Genomic DNA, 18,085 nt, shown 5'->3' on the forward strand with positions numbered 1-18,085 from the left:
TTGAGTATATGCAAACACCACACTTTGACAATGACAGAAAAATGTGCACCAGCAAAAGGGGACAAAATGAGAGAAAAGCATTTTCCAAGCTGCCAAAAGAAGAACCAAGACGTAATTGGACAGCAGCTATCAAAAAGGGAGAAGTGGCAGCCAACACAACCTGGAGCTGAACACGCTCAAGATTGCAGAGATGATCATGGACTTTAGGAAACATCCTTTACCACAGATGCCACTCACACGATCCAACTGCCCTGTGTCAATCGTCAAGACCTTCAGGTTCCTGAGAATCATCATCTCTCATGAAGTGGGAGGCCAATATTAACCCCATCCTGAAAAAGGCCCAGCAGAGGATGTACTTCCTGAGGTTGCTTAGGAAGCACGGCCTGCCACAGGAGCTGCTGAGACAGTTCTATACAGCAGTCATCGAATCATTCCTGTCTTCCTCTATCACAGTCTGCTTTGGGGCCACCACAAAAAAGGATTTGCATTTTTGCACAGCCCTGTGGAACAGTGTTGCGTCAATGATCATTGTAGCTCCAGCTCTGTGCATACTTGAACAATTGTCATTGATCGATATTCCACAGCACCAGACATTTTAAAGTGCTCAAGTACTCTCAGCATAATTGCACACCCAAAGTTGGACTACAACTGCTGCTACTGGTCACATAAAAAATGATGATTATTATTATTTGCACAGCTGCCATAGTATTGTGTTGCACCACTGATCACTTTGTCTCTGCTCGATGAATCTGCACAAACACTATTCACACAGCAGTCATTGGCATCAGCCATTCACGATGGCATAGCATGCTGGTCAGGCAGCATATCAGCCCAGGACAGGGAGAGACTGGACAGACTGGTCAGGAGGACCAGCTCTGTCCTGGGCTGCTCCCTGGACACGCTGATTTTATGCTTTTATATTCCACTCAGTACTGTGTTCAGTCCATTTTTAATTGTTTTTTAAAATGTTTCTTTGTGTACATGCAAATACTTTTTTTTCCTATTTTCTCCTTTTCATATATATATATATATATATAGATAGATAGATAGATAGATAGATAGATAGATAGATAGATAGATAGATAGATAGATAGATAGATAGATAGATAGATAGATAGATAGATAGATAGATAGATAGATAGATAGATAGATAGATAGATAGATAGATAGATAGATAGATAGATAGATAGATAGATAGATAGATAGATAGATATATTGCTGATGTAAATTTCTCCATTGTGAGACAAATAAAGGTTTTTCTTCTTCTACTACGACTACACAATGGTAGCCTTACTTTAAGGCAGTGCTTCTCAATTATTTTCTGTCATGCTCCCCCAGGAAGAAAAAAACATCTCACACCCACCCCCCCACGCGACTTTAAATTGTATTTGTGTATTAAATTGTTATAAGTACAACTCTACATAACACTGGATCCTTATTAACGTTTAAGGGAATATCAAAAGAAATAAATATGGACCAACTTACGCAAATAAATATTCTTAACTGAAACAGAAAAGGTTTAAAGTGCATGTGAAAGTAAAAAAAAAAATCCTGAATTAAACTGGAAAGATATTTTGACTGACCATGTCAAACCATACGATACTGAAAAATAAAATTACATAAAACCAAAAAATAATAATGCATTCAAACTGATCACCAACATTAAATCAGGAGCACAATATTTAAAAAAACTTTCACCTGCAAAACAAAAATATATAATTTGTGCTGAATCAAAGATGATGTCTGGATTAATGGCTACAATGAGCATGTTTTGCAATGCATTTCGAGCTTTTCGAAGCTTTTCGAAGCGAGGTTCAAAGCAGGACACAGCAACTCTCAGCTCTTGCTTAATGAGTAGCTGGTCCTGTATTTTAGTTTATTGAAGTAGCAGTCACAAAACGGGCAATATTCGGCACGTTTTCGCTGAAAAAACTCAAGGGGCTTATCGGGATCATTGGGGTGTAATGTCTTTAAGTGACGCCTTAATTTATTTGGCTTCATTTTGTCCGCTGCCAACAATTTTAGACACAGTAAGCACACCAGTCTTTCCTCGTCTCCCACCGTAGTCACAGTGAGGTCAAGCATTACATACGCTTCGTCATATTTCCTCCCTTCGAATACTCGCTGCGCACACTTTGCCAATGAGAGTGCCACAGCCCCCTAATATCACGGAGGTGCAAGTGCACTCATTCTAGGACTGTAAGAATAATAAAAATAAAAAAGCATGTTCCCCGAGGTCAAAGGTACCCCCTTGACGGCGACTCCGAGAGACAAATTCCTTGTGTCCTCTACATACTTGGACAATAAAGATGATTCTGATTCTGATGCTGATAAGCTTGCCCCACAAACAAAGAGTTATTTGCCGTTTGTCATGTACGTGTGTTATTTTTGGCAGGAGGAAAGGTCGGAAAAGGTTTCTTTCGACTCACAAAAATTATGACAAATCAGAGATTTTACGCCCACCCAAACCAAAAGAAAACTGCTCAGGCCAGCCTCCAAATGGAAAACAAGCCAGAGTGATTGTTAATACTTTGCATTCCGGCAATCCACTGCCAGCAACGCTGCCCACTTTCAAAGTAAAAGCTGAACATCTTATGCATGCACCTCAGTGCTTAGGATTGAAAATAATGTCATAGATAATGTCATAAAATAACAAGCAACCAATTGAACCGTGTTTGTTGTTTTTTTTTTCCTCTTTCTTCTTTCTACCTACTTTCTTGCTGCTGGAGGCTGTAAATTTCCCCAGTGTGGGACTAATAAAGGATATCTTATCTTATGATATCTTAAAAATCTTCTGAAGTTGGATTAGAATGAGAAGTTAATGTTAAATCTGCATCAATGACTAAGAAATTTAAATGAACGGATAAAAAAATCATAAAAAATTCTAATTTCATTATTCCGCAACCAGACCAGATCTAGGGCCTACTAAATTACCCGGGGTATCCAACCAACATATTTTCATTAATATCTGCCTTTGTTTTTTTAGTAAATAAAAGGCCTCGGAAATCTGCCATTTCCACCTTTCTACCAGATTTTAAAACATATATTTAAATTCAAATTTTGTTATTCAAATTCAAAATTTGTTATATTTTGTTATTAGTTGTAGGGCAAACTGGACAACCCCTGATATCCAACCAAATTACATCCATTAAGATGTGAGGTTGATTTCAAAAAATAAAGGGCATCTGAAATCTGCAAATTTGACTTTCACACCTGTTGGGAAAAAAAAATCATATCAAAATCAAATATACATTTTCATTAAACCGCCACCACACCACATTTCGGGCAAACTACACCATCCCTTGTATCCAACATAAGGACTTCAAGCTCTCAGTTTTTTTTTAAGATTAAAGGCCTCTTTACGGCGGCCAGGGGTGGCAGTGACTCGCGCATTGACCTCACACCGCAATAGTAATAGGTTCAATTCCAGCTCCGGCCTCCCTATGTGGGGTTTGCATGTTCTTCCCGGGCCTGCGTGGGTTTTCTCCGGGTACTCCGGTTTCCTCCCACAGTCCCAAAACATACTTGTCGGGCTCATTGAACACTCTAAAGTGTGAGTGTGAGTGCGGATGGTTGTTCGTCTCTGTGTGCCCTGCAATTGGCTGGCAACCAGTTTAGGGTGTCCCCTGCCTACTGCCCGAAGATGGCTGGGATAGCCTCCAGCCCCCCACGCGACCCTTGTCAGGACAAGCTGATTAAAAAAAAAAATCATTATTTCATTGTCTCGCATCCAGATCAGCCCTAACCGGCACACAAGGCCACCACAGGTATCTAACCAAGATACTTTCATTAAGATCTGATGTGGCATTTTAAAATAAAAGACCTCTGAATTGTGCAATTTTAACCATTACTCCTGAATTTTTAAAAAAATAAATGTTCTCCTGCAACCAGACCAGTTCTGACACACACTAGATCACAGCCGGCAAGGACCACAGAGCTATAAATAGCTTGGCGGTAATAGAATATTCTGATTTTTTTCAGAATGGTGTTGAAATTATCATTCAAAAATGAGATTTATAGGTAAAAGAAAGTGTTATGTCTTGTCCAGGGAAACCAAGACAACAAGAATTATCAAAAATTATGAGATTTATTGGAGAAAAAAATCATGTAGAGACACCGTTCACAGATCTGTCAAGGGAGCCTTCTCCCCCTGAGTCTCAGGCTCTCTTTTTATCTCGTTGGGAGGGGTGAAGGTCAGCACAATCAGCATTTTGAGCAGCAACATAGAATGCAGTCGAGTGCATGAGCAGGCAACTTTGCTTATTTGCAAAATAACTGGTCAGCATTCAATGGTACGAACAGTTACTTACATTTTAGCCCTGTTTGATGTCAAATTTCCATTACAATTGCAAATAATCAATGGCGGACTCTCAGGGCCAGCAAGGCCTTCTCTGCTGGCCTAAACATTCAGACAATAACATAAATCTCTGAAAATTCACATTTTTTTATTTTCATAAATGTGTAAACACAACTATTCTCTGTATTCTTTACATCATATTATTTCCACTTAGTCAAGTGGCTTTCAATGTTATTTTAAATAACATTGGAAGCCACTCGATAAATAACTTATTTATTATGGTAGAGTTTTTAACCAATCATATTTCAGCTAGCTTGTGTTGCCAGGTAAATTAAACTTGCTCGGGGCCTTCAGATTAAACAGAGCAGGCCCCTGTGCGCTGAAAATGAATGGGCACAGTCAGGTTGCAATAGCCAATCAGATCACGAGTCTGCGCACCGGGGTCAGCTAGAAGACTTATGTCGAGACTGGACGTGCACGTTCGGTGATTGGATTAGCACCGGCTAGAGGGAGCTATCACTGCATTTTAACCCAAAACGGCCAAAGAAGAAGACGTTGATCTGGTTGCGGAACTACTTTCCACACAATTTTCAAGATGGACCTTCCAAGAAAAGGTAGATATTGTGCAAAGATGTCGCCCAACTCCTGCGCTAGCTAGCCTGTCCCAGCAAGGAAAAGATTTGTCCGTCATTTTCAGATGAGCAATTATGAACGGCACCCGTGGCTCACAGCCTCTGAGAAACGCTGCAAATTGTACTGCTGGGAATGCCTATTGCTTGCAACGGACCAATTTGGTGATCGGAGCCTTTACCTCTTTAAGTTGTTTTACCAAGGCAGCGAGGAAACATCAGAGCACGGCTGGGCACTTACAAACTACGGTGCGTTTACAAAATGTTTGGGGACACTTGCGTAGATCTGCAGCTCTGTGAACAGGCACTTCATTGGTGAATAAATGAATTTTATTTTGCATTTCTTCTTGTCATTTTATTTTGTTAGTATTAAATTAATGGTCACGAAATAAAACGACAAAGATACAAAAATGTATCAAATAAATCTGCTCACCTACAATTTATAATCTGCATTGTAGTCACCTTCGTGCACTGAAGTTCGTTCAATCTCAGCTGCTCAACATCGTCAGTTATATGCAGTTATATAGCCTTTTCTCAAAATGCAAATGATCTGTTAACTTTATTTTCAAAGAATAGTTTTTTTTTTTTATTGTTTGGTTGGTGTCTTATATGAAACTGTGACATTGCGTAATTTTTGGGACAGACTTGTTTAAGATCACACAGCGTAATTTGGTTGGCATTTTATTTTGTATTTTTAAATCATCTATTTATTTTTTACAATACCTATAAATTTAGTTTCCTGCTCTGAATTGTGAATGCATACTTGATGGTTTTAAATGCTCCTGAAATTAAGTGCTGCTTGACGAGCCTATAATGTATTGTTGTTATGTATGTGACGTCACTGAAGGCCGAAGGTTGAAATGCATGGCCCGCCACTGCAAATAATTATGTGTTTCTCATGAACATAATCAGTGTCAGAAAATGTAATTAATTTCCAATAATAACCTCGTAATACTATTAAAGTTAACATCCTAATATTATATCCGGTCATTTGAGCAAATTTGTATTTCAGATTCATAGTCTTTCGCTCTAATCAGTACCAAAGAAGTCGCTCTAACTCTCACAAAGTTTGGTGATAACTGCCCTAAATCGACCGACTGAGCTCAAGGTTTCTTCCCATGAACGCGTTCAAAATTCCCTGACGACAAGAAAAGTCGAGGTGAATGTCTGGCGACCATTTGGCCAATATTCGTGACATTGTGCTAACCTTGATGAGATTGCAATATTTGCCGCCCTCACAAACAGTTTGGCATTGTTTGCCGCTTGGTGGGAAAGAGGCTTTCATCTTAGCTAACGGTATTAACATTTGATACCATTTCAACATGGAAAAGTTTGAGCACCAAACTATTATGAACACAAAATAGCATAGTCACGGATTGTGTCGTAGTACCCTCACCTGACTTGTGCACAGGCAGTATAGGTTGACTTCCCACTCAGTGCCAGTGCGAATGTATGTGTGAATGATTGTTCGTCTCTATATGTGCCCTGCAACTAACTGGCGACCAGTTTAGGGGGTAGTGTAGACTACACCACCCCGCCCGCCTGAACAACATAAGCGGTGTTGAAAACGGATGGATGAATAGATGGCATAACATGACCCTAGTCCAATACCCAGCAGCTTGTAATGTATTAACAGCGGAGAGAAACTGTTATGCCAGCAGAAATAACGTGTTTAATGTGTTGCTGTGCATATATACAGGTATATGGTCCATTGTCTTATTTGTGAGGACGAAGAGCATACTAATACAGTACATGAATCTTAAACTGGATACCAAGGATATTGAATAAATGCTCAAACAGCTTTCCATACGTGGTGGCATCTCAGGCACAATGCGACTGTGAACTCAGTAAGTGGTTGAGCAACATGAGGAAAACATGAGCCCAAACATCAACTTTAAATGTGTGTGTCTTACGTAGAAAGGGATGAGTCCCTCTTCTTTGTCCTTTTCCACAATTTTCTTGAGTGTATCACCAGTGACAGCATAAGTGCTGTCCGTCGGGACTTTCTTCATCATCACGCCTCCAATCAGACCTGCTCGCTCCACGGACGAATGAGACTACACAGGGGAAACGTACGAGAGAGGTGTGAACAATGAGAGTCATCAAGAAATCTTTTTCAGGGTTAACCCCTTAAACTTTGCCGTAAACGCCTGTGGAAAGGTGCACCCAAAGTAAATTTTTAGGTATTCTTGAGCCATGTGGAGTATCAGCATAGCTTTGGTCAATCTTTGAAATATACAAAATGTCACATTATAAATATTTCTCCCATACATTAAGAATTTTTTGTAAGTGCTCCTGTCACTGAACTATGGATGTTTGAAAACAGAAAAAAAAGGTGAATCTTATGTTCGTCTAATTTCTTTTCACAATATCTGCCTTGAAAATTGATTTAGAATGTTAATTAGGACTTGAAAACACTACATGATCAAAGCTTGAGGTCTCCCCAAGTTGCAGTTCAAATTTGACAATTGTTACATTCAAATCTCTAGAAACTCAGCTTTTAAAGGATGTATAACATATATACACATATACCTAGCTGACGACGTAAATCAGCGATTTGTTTTGACAGATGATGGAGGGCCCTTCAGCGGGCCATCCTAAGTTTAACGTTAAACGTCGTGTGATGTTTTGAATCCTAGACGAGTGGATGTATATTGTGTTGTGAAAAGTGCATCGGTCTGAATGATTTCATTTTTGGATGGTCATTCCTGAAAATGCAATCATGTGATCGGCCATGCTACTGTTTTTTTACAGCGCTCCTGACTGACCCAGTGTTTCTTCATTTCATATACACAAGCTGTGACTGGTCAGCATTTACTGAGTGCTGCTCAGATATTTTTACTAACACTGCAAAATAAACTAAATAATCATTAATTTGTCAAGCTTCATGCTTTGACAAATGCTTAGACCAGGGGTTTCAAACTCATTTCTGTCACTGGTCACATTGAAGTGACTGTACTTGGAGGGTCGTTATGACTCTGAAAGTATTTACAGAAGTCAAGAATAACGGTTGATTCATCGATTGTTTAAGTTACCGTAATCAGGGGTTTGGTAACAAGAAAATGCTTACAATATCTCTTTATTTATTACAGATGAGAAGTTGCAATTTTGGTACAGATTTTGGCAATCATGGTAGAGATTGACATGTTTGATTTGCTTTTGCGCGCCACGTAAAATGATGTGGTGGGCAACATCTGGCCCCCGGGCCTTGAGTTTGACACCTGCGTCTTAGACCAGCAAAATCAGCATAATTTTGCAAACAGCGCATCGCCACGGCAACATCGTTTAGCGAAATAAAAAGCTTTATTTTTCCTTGTCTACTTGAACATCTTAATCTGAAAGAACCACAGTGTCAAGACAGTCGTAATAAATAAATCTTAAAGAGGGGTTCATTTAAAATGTGACCCCAATAAACAGCCAAAAATGTGTCTAAAATTGATTGATTGATTATTTTTATGGCTCAGTTTATGTTCGCTTTATGGCTCCTCGAGACTTTTTTGTAAGTCTTGTTAAATATAACACCAAATTTTCGTAGATACAGGTGGAATGTACAACCAAGGCTACTTTGTTAAAAAAATATCTAGGTGGCGCCATTTTTTTTTAAGAATTGCACAATAAATGTTAAAAAAATATTGGTGATATTGCCATGCCTGGGGTGGCTGCAAAGTGTCATGCGTTTCCCTACATGTTTAGCGCCTCAAAATTAGCGTTTTTCTTTGCAAATTGTGTGTTGCCACAGCAACATTTTGCAAAACACACAACACACACAAGTTTTGTCAGCGTGCTATATATATATATATTGTTTTCACGATTAATGACATCTTTAAAATATAAAAAAAATCACCAGGCCCGATAAGTGTGCAAGATTTGGTGTTTCTGGATGTTTAGGTCTCCAAAAATGTGATTCAGTGGCAGAATAATGACAACTACAACATGATAATAATAATAAGAAGAAGAAAAAAGGACACTGATTTTGTTAAAACAGGTGATAAAACAGGTGTGAGGCGCCGCAGGGGACTGTCCTGGATCCATTCGTGTTTACTCTCTACACCTCGGACTTCAGCTACGTCACTCCAACCTCCGCGATCGTCTGCTTCATTACGGACGGAAATAATCAGGAGTATAGGGGACTAGCGTAGAACCTCTTGGACTAGTGCCTGCAGACCCACCTCCAGACCAACGCCAGTAAAAGTAAGGAGTTGGTTGTGGATTTCTGCAGGAAACTATATTCACCTGCACCGATGAACATCCAGGGTATGGACATAGAGAGGGTGACGTCCTACAAGTACCTGGGTGTTCTTCTCAACAATAAACTTAACTGGTCTAAAAACTCGGACGTTCCGATCAGGAAGGGGAAGAGCTGACTCTTCCTAATCTGAAAACTGAGGGCTTTTGGAGTTCAGGGGTCACTCCTTAAGACCTTCTGTGACTCTGTAGCGGCCTCGACCATTCATTATGGCATAGTCTGCTGGTCAGGCAGCACCGCAGACCGGGACAGAGAGAGACTGGACAGACTGGTCAGGAGGGCCAGCTCTGTCCTGGGCTGCTCCCTGGATACTCCGGAGGAGGTGAGCAACAGGAGGATGCTAGCCAATCTAAAAGGTATGATGGACAGACCCTCCCACCCCCTCCAGGCCACCCTGACAGCACTAGGCAGCTCCTTCAGCCAGAGACTGATACACCTGCGATGCAAGAAGGAGAGGTTCCGCCGCTCGTTCCTGACAACTGCCATCAGGCTATTGAATAGATAGACCTGAAAACCTCGACTCACCACCACTCACCCATTTGTAATATGCTTATATTTATATTGTATACTTATTTATATCCTGTTTGTTCTTCTACTTCTCCCTTTCATAATTTTGCTGCTGTAAATTGGGAATTTCTCCATTGTGAGACAAAGGTTTTCTTATCTTAACCTATGAAACAATCCTTTGCGCTTAAGGACAATTTATGGGGCATTTTTGGGGGGGATTGTGGAAACAAACGGGAGTACCCGGAGAAAACCTACAGGCACAAGCACTGGGGCCTGGAATCGAACCTTGAACCTCGACACTGTGAGTCAAATGTGCTCACCAGTCGACCACTGTCCCACTGATACAGTGATTGAATCACAGTGATATATGATTATTTTTGTATTATTTTATTTTGCTCTGCAAAGTCATCCATTTTTTTGTAGACAACCATGCATGAAAAACAACCAAATGTACCCACTAATTGGGTCAAGTGAAAATTTAAATATTTTAAAGTTGCAATAAATAGTGAAAATAAAATGGCTCTTTAGAGCCACCAAAATAAATTCTAATTTAAGTACGTATGACAGAGGCCAAAAAAATTGGCAGGAACATGTAACACCCAGAGACTTCATTTTTGTACATTTGTTTTGGCTTATAGAGATGACTCCTTCCAGAGATTTTATCTAATTCTCTTACAACTGTGGGTGTTTTATCTTAAGATGTTTGAGATGACCAGAAAAAGCAAAGCCTTTTATTTTGCCAAAAAGCTGTTGCCATGGCGATGAGTTGTTTGCCAAGAAAAATTACCCTGATTTTGATGCATGTCCAGCTCCAGGCCTGGAGGACCGTTGAAACCTGCCTGTTTTCTAGCTTTCCCAGCAGCAGCAACACACCTGATTTAAAGGATCAGCTCTTAGCCAGCTCTGAAGCAGCATGAGGACAATCCTGATTATTTGAATAATCAGTGTCTTGCAGCCAGGACAGCCGAGGACTGAGTTTGGAGACCCCTGGTCTTAAGATTTGTGAATAAATGTGAAACTTGCCACATACATCACGCTTGGCCAAATAATCACTATTTCATGAGTTCATTTTGGGGTTACAAAAAAATCATGCCTGAATTGTGACCTCTACAAACTTTTCACGAAACAGGCCCCCGGTTCAACATTTAACCAGGATCTACCAAAATTTGGAAGCATATATCACAGCCCAAGACCTAAAAATAGTCTCTGAAATACGAATCAAAATTCAACATTGTTGATTTCCTTTCAAATTTTGTCTCAATTTTTGGAAAAATATGTTGGTCATAAGACAGTTGTGATGGCTCCAGCACCCCCGCGACCCTTGTGAGGAAAAAGCGGATCAAAAAATGGATGGATCGATATTTTATTTTGCCAAACACTGTTGCCATGTTGCATGGATTACGTGGGACAGGAGAAGTGAACTCATCTCTTTTCGTCAATGGACGCTACAGCATCGTGTTTGCTTTCAAAACTTAGCTTGTAGCAGACGTGTGCACATTTTCAGCATGATGTCTCTGATCCACTGGTGAAAGGACGCTTTGATCCTCTCCTCTATCATCTAGAACTGCTTCAGACAACAAAGTGTATGCAGAAAAGTGGTGAAGACTGCACAACTGGCTGTGTCCTATGTATTGTGTTGTGTTGTGTTGTGTTATTTTTGTTATTTTGATTTCAAAATGGTGCGCGAGAGTGGCTGCCTTTCCAGCAGCTCCTATATTTTGTTGTTCTACTTCTTCCTTTCATAACTTTGCTGCTGTGAATTGCGAATTTCTCCATTGCGAGACTAATAAAGGTTCTCTTATCTTATCAAAATAGCTTTCATTTTGATGTACATAACTTTCAAAAATATTAAAATTCCACTGTGCCAGTATCCCAATATGCCAGTATCCCAACAGTGCCAGGTCTACAGGGGCTCTTTATAGCTGTTCACAGCTCAAGTTATTATTTTCCAACCATCTATCCATTTTCAACACCGCTTCTGCTGAACAGGGTCGCGGGGGGGCTGGAGCCTATCCCAGCTGACTTTGGGCGAAAGGCAGACAATCACAGGACACATATTATTATTATTATTATTATATTTTTTTGTTTTTCCACAAAAATGAATCATTTTTTGGGACCTAAACATACACGAAAACTCACCATACATAATCATCGGTGCTGGTGAAAAATTTGATATTGTCGTAAACCTGCAGTGCCACCTTGAGTGCAAAATATCAAAAAACAATCCCTGCACGTTTGATAAAGGGTTACGAGAATTGGCAGGCACGTGTAGCACCACAAGGCATACAGAAATGTCCTTGGAGCCTATCCCAGGTGACTTCAGACAGACGGCACCCTGAACTGGTTGCCAGTCAGTCGCAGGGCATATATTGAGACAAACAACAAAGCAATTAGTTCAACTGAAAAAAATGAACTCATAAAATAGTGAATATTTTGTCAAGTCTGATGTGCGTGATAATCATGAGTTTCCATTTTGTTTAGACCCTCAAAATTAGAATTACTTTCTTGGCAAACTGAGTAGTGCTATGGCAATAGTTTTTTTTGGGGCGGGGGGAAATCCCAACTTCTGCGTTTTAACATCATGTGAAGGCCGAAACGTTCTTCAAAGCGAATCTGAGGTATATCTGGCTGTCCTGCAAGAAGTAAACACTTTAAAAAATCAAACATTTATTTCCTTTAGCCAGTGAGAGGCACGACCATTATGATGTGAATTAAGTTCGCAGATCTCTTCAGGCCTAGACTTCATAAAATGAGTGAGATTTGGAGAGGATAGGATCCTCTCGGTCAAGTTACAACAATGTTTACTGTCATACAGTATACGATGAACAGCTAATTAGCACATCCGCCTCAAAGGACAGAGGTCCGAGGTCCCCGGTTCGATTCCGGGCTCCACCTTCATGTGTGGTGTTTGCTTCTTCTCCCTGTGCTTGTGTGGGTTTTCCCCTACCCAGGTACTCTGGTTTCCTCCAAAAACATGCATGGTAGGTTAATTGAACACTCTAAATTGCCCCTAGGTGTGACAGTGACTGTGAATGGCTGTTTGTCTATGTGTGCACTGCGATTGGCTGGCAACCAGTTCAGAGTATACCTCACCTACTGCCCGAAAACAGCTGCGGCTTCGAAAATGGTGGGATAGATAAAAATATTTGAGGTCAGAGAGGGAGAGAACCAAATCACACACATACGATTGTCCACAAAATATTCTGAGAGAAAACTAGAGGGTGGGAACATTGCAATTGTCATGGCTCCCTCGACAGCAGCCAGCAAGCAGAGTAGCATCTCTACAACAATTTAGTTGCCATTGACCAAAATCTTCCACAGTATATATTGGATCCCAAAACCTCTGGCTCCAAAGCCTTGAGTCCTCACATCGTTCTTGTATTGGATCTTATTTGATTGTGCTTTGTACAGTCTCTGGTGCTGGTGAATAAACCCTTATAAGACGCTTTCTGACATAAGATATTTTGCTTACTTGCTCTGATGTGTACGCCACCAATTTGATGAAAATCTCAGGTTCAGACATTTCCGGGTTGATGGACTGGACTTGACGGACAATTTTACAACGGGCAGCAAGCAAGGACATGAGGGTCGCCTCACTGGCTGTGCCCTGTCAAAGAATTAGAGGGTCATCATCAGCCCAAAATACAAAATCTGCATCTTGACATCGCAATAGCCATCTCAAAAATACATTTTACCAACAAAACAAAAGCAAGGGGAAAAAAAATCTATATCACAATGATTTATCAAAATCGATCAATCTTGGCGAGCACAAAATAAAAGTAAGAAAGTAGGAGGACAGTGGGATCGTTGTAGCATTTTCTTTACAGTCCTGCAAGAGTACAAGACATCAGAACATTTATCATAAAACTGCACAAAGGGTGCATCTTTGCACGAACTACAACAAACAAACATTAAAATGTGTTTCTGAACAACAAACATTTTGAAATCAATGTAATGAACAATCGAATACAGTCAAGGTGAGGAAGTGCCTTATTTTGTTACTTGGATCACTTTTCCATTACACTTTTGGAAAGGCTGTGCAGTTACAGTGGAACTACTTTACAGGACCTTCTCCAAGATAGCTTCAAAAGGCTGGCTGAGCAGGTTTGTGATCTGACTCTTATCTAATTGGCTGTCGGGTTTAAGCATCTTTTCAGTGACATGGCAAGGAGCTCTGGTGCACATGCCCAAATCGAATTATCAGTGAGGGAGACACAGGCCACTATCATGTCATAAAAATACAATAAATAATGTACAGACCTGTTGTGTTTTACAACACTTTCCCATATGTATATGTATATTTTTTTAATGTTCCAACGGATGAAAGAGTGAAGCTCACATTTTCGTGAGTCTTTCTGAGTTGCTTCCACTGGCGACTTGTTGTCAAGTCAAGTCAACTTTATTTCAATAACCCTGAATCATAAAAAAGTCTCAAAGGGCTTCACATGCCCACAATTGACAAATACATTTAACACAATATCATGCTATACAATCCGAGTAGCGACATCCAATTGTTCATCATCAACTACCCCTCTCCCCAGACCAGGAAGGAAAAGCAGAAGAAGTGTTGATCAAACAGGCCAACATGCAATTCAACTAAATGGAAGAGTGTCCAAATTAGTCTAAGTCTGGTTTTAAACGTTTCTACTGAAGTAGCGTCACTGATTTCTGTGGGTAGGTCATTCTAGAACACTGGAATAGAAAATGCTTTCTAACTTGCAGACTTCCTTTTGAGTTTTGGATCACGAAAAGGCCAGCGTGTTGTGAACCAAGAGTTAGAGAGAGAAACTAGTGATGGGTCCATGAGGCCTCATGAGGCGTGTCAACACAATGACGCACTGTGTTGATACTGTGTCGCTGACCACTGCCACCTGCTGGACCTTCAAAATCCCTGCAGCCAACCCACTTGAGAGACTGAACAGACTGATTTGATGATGCAGTTTATACAATGCACTACCTCACTCTACCCACAATATCCACAAGCACCATTGTTTATGTTGTTTTTTATGCTGTTTATATTGTTTATATTGTCTATACTGGGCGGCCCGGTAGTCCAGTGGTTAGCACGTCGGCTTCACAGTGCAAAGGTACCGGGTTCGATTCGATTTCAGCTCCGGAGCTGGAATCGAACTCCCTGTGCGGAGTTTGCATGTTCTCCCCGGGCGAGCGTGGGTTTTCCCTGAGTGCTCCGGTTTCCTCCCACATTTCAAAAACATGCGTGGCAGGCTGATTGAACACTCTAAATTGTCCCTAGGTGTGAGTGTGAGCGCGGATGGTTGTTCGTCTCTGTGTGCCCTGCGATTGGCTGGCAACCGATTCAGGGTGTCCCCCGCCTACTGCCCGGAGACAGCTGGGATAGGCTCCAGCACCCCCCGCACCCCTCGTGAGGATCAAGCGGTACGGAAGATGAATGAATATTGTCTATACTGTTCAGATTACATGTCTTTTTTATACAGTGTAGCTGCTATCCTTTCTTAGATGTGTGTTTAATGCACAGCATGTTTGCATGCATATATGCATTGAGGATTGAGAGGAAGAAATTTCATCTATGCTGCATGTCATACATAAAGCATATTTGACAATAAAGATGACCTTGACCATTGACAATATCATTCACATCCATGCATTCATATTGTATCATTCAATGTGTTTCAATAATGTGAAAATCATGTGAATGAGGATGCTTGTGGGCTTTGCCTTCACAAATTTTGATTTAGAAAAATCAGATGCTCCAGTGTTTTAAATTTCAGTCTGTTGCGTTTAATGCATGCTATTTCCCCGGTTGTGGAGAACACACACACACAATGGAATAAGACATGTCAAAAATCCGAGAGGCACTTGGTGAGACAAGATTTTAATAAATACCTTATTCCCCAAAAGGAGATCAAAAAGGAGATCAATTTGTGTTTTTCCGGAAGATGCTCCATAATATGCATGTACTGTCGCAACGTCACTCAAGTGAAGCGCGTCTCAGCAGTCGATAGTCTGCTGCTCTCTGCAGTGCGCGCGTGAGCGCGAGCACGTACTCGCGACGCCGACCCAACCCACGCCACATATTAAGCTTTGAACTACGACAACAGCTAGACTAGCCTAGCCGATGTAATGATGGTCAGCAGACACGGTTTATGTTTTATGAGACTTTTAATAACAATGTGGCAGAGTCATCAAACATGGGGTGTGCTCGCTCGCAGTCACTTTCTGGAACTCCCTCTTATAAGCGGGACCTCTCAATCAACTGGAGTATGATGTACAGTACAAACGTTCATAAAGCACTTCTCATATAATAATATGCTATTATATGACAGCTGACATGACGCTCAAAGTCAGACGGAAACATATTTCTGATAATTAGTGTGTTTTCCGTACTGCCCAAACATATATTTTTATTCAAGTTGGGTGAGGTCTGGCTTGTTTCGGCAGTCGGCATCGTGTCGCCAGAAGCACTTCCTTGTAAACACTGCTGGCTTTTGCTGCGTCAATGCCCCCTGCACTGAGTCGACACCCCCTGGACTGAGTGGCGCAGCCTGGACTATGCCAAGCAGCCTGGACTGTGTCGACGCAGCCGATGCAGTTCACGTGTCAATCACGTGATATAATGAAGCAGAGCATGCACGACACGTGGATTGCTCTGTGAGCCCAACGCATGCGTCAACGCAACGGTGTCGCTAGACCCATCACGAGGAGAAACATACGGTACCACTAAGTCAATGAGATAAGAAGGTGCTAAGATGGAAAATATTTTAGTTTAGTAGGTCAGTTAATAAGGTAGTTGCAAAACTTTTAAATCACATCTGAAGTAGACCGGAATTCAATGCAAGTTGGCTCGTATTGGGGTTATTTGATGAAACTTTCTTATCTTTGTTGGGAGTCGAGCTACAGCATTTTAACATTAAAATAGCACATACTAACTGCCGACTTTTACCGCAAGACATGGGAAGACCAGAGAGCAATAAATTGCAATAACCGAGACGAGACATCACAAATGCATGAATTATGATTTCTGTGTCACAAGCAGATAAAATGGAATGAATTTTAGTGATATTGTGAAGGTGAAGAAATGCAGTTGTAGTTATATTCTGAATGTGCATTTGAAATGAACGTGTTGAGTCCAAAATAACACCAAGATTTTGCAACCTCCAAGAGACTGAGAATAGTGTCCTTAAATAGATGCCGATGACACGCAGATGCCAAACGAGAGGGTGAAGTACTGACCCCGGTGGGACTCCACATGTAGCATTACAAAACTCAGAAGAAGTAAAGAACTAAGAACGAAGAACTAAACCAGGAAAGTGCTGTGTCAGATATAGCAGTGGTATATGTGGTGTAATTGTGTACAGCATGATGATAGAGTCGCGGGGCGACTACGTCATGGGTGTGCGTCGAGAGCGAGAGACGAGAGAGTGACTAGAGAGAGGATACACATTTCGGGAAAGCTTAATAAAAGTTATCCACGTTAACACGACAGCTGGACTCACGTGTGCCTGACTTGATTACACGACATGGTGTCAGAAGTCCTTTGGTTGGCGTGGAGTGCGTGAGGAGGATCTTTGAACACGGCGGTGAAGGGCAACAGGCGAAATGAGCGACTGAGGGGAAGGAACCTCGGCGCGGGCGCATGGAGCCGCGGCGTTAGGTGCACAGCGGGCTGCGGGACAGGTCGTCACCGCCGGGCCGTGCGCCACGTTCAACATCCAGCCGCCGGAGCCCTTTGACTTCTCAAAGCCGCAGGAGTGGGACAAATGGATCCGGAGGTTCGAAAGATTTCGCCTGGCAAGTAACCTGAATGCTGGTTCCGAAGAAAATCAGGTGAACGCATTGATTTACTGCATGGGTGATGAGGCTGATGATATCCTACGCGGGTTGGATCTGACCGAGATTCAACGGCGCACATACCAAGAAGTGCGCGGGGGACTCCAAAACTTCTTCATTGTCAAGAAGAATGTCATCTTCGAGCGGGCTGTATTCAACATGCGCCGTCAGAAAGAAGGGGAGAATGTGGATTCGTTCGTCACTGCACTATATGCTCTGGCGGAGCATTGTAGCTACGGGGCGCTACGCAATGAACTGATCAGAGACAGAATTGTCGTCGAACTACGAGACAGTGGATTGTCTGAACGCATGCAGTTGGACGCGGATTTAACCCTCGAAAAGGCCATAAGATTTGCACGGCAAAGCGAGGAGGTGAAAAAGTAGCAGTCTCATCTGCGAGGTGACACCAACTCAGAGGCAAGTGGCGCTGAATCTGTTGACAGAGTGTTCAAGAGCAATTTAAGGTATGCTAAAAACACACCTACCTGTGCTAATAGCCAGACAAACAAGTCCCAAAGTTCTCGTTACATTAAGGAAAGGGGTGCACAGTCAGTGTGTCAGAAATGCGGCAGCTCTCCATCCCACCCAAAATGTGAT

At 41.5% G+C, this 18,085-nt stretch overlaps 1 protein-coding gene across 2 annotated transcripts in view; it reads right to left on the reverse strand.

Annotated features, from left to right (window-relative positions):
• ddc (dopa decarboxylase) overlaps nt 1–18,085 on the reverse strand; it is a 113,049-nt gene that overhangs the window by 74,050 nt on the left and 20,914 nt on the right. For both annotated transcript variants that reach the window (XM_052064750.1, XM_052064749.1), the window contains 2 exons: nt 13,152–13,286; nt 6,840–6,983 (listed from right to left, as the gene is read on the reverse strand). In XM_052064750.1, the coding sequence (XP_051920710.1) occupies nt 6,840–6,983; nt 13,152–13,286 (279 nt within the window). The remainder of the gene's footprint in view (nt 1–6,839; nt 6,984–13,151; nt 13,287–18,085) is intronic.

The sequence above is a fragment of the Hippocampus zosterae genome, chromosome 5, assembly GCF_025434085.1.
Source record: "Hippocampus zosterae strain Florida chromosome 5, ASM2543408v3, whole genome shotgun sequence".
Classification (NCBI taxonomy): domain Eukaryota; kingdom Metazoa; phylum Chordata; class Actinopteri; order Syngnathiformes; family Syngnathidae; genus Hippocampus; species Hippocampus zosterae.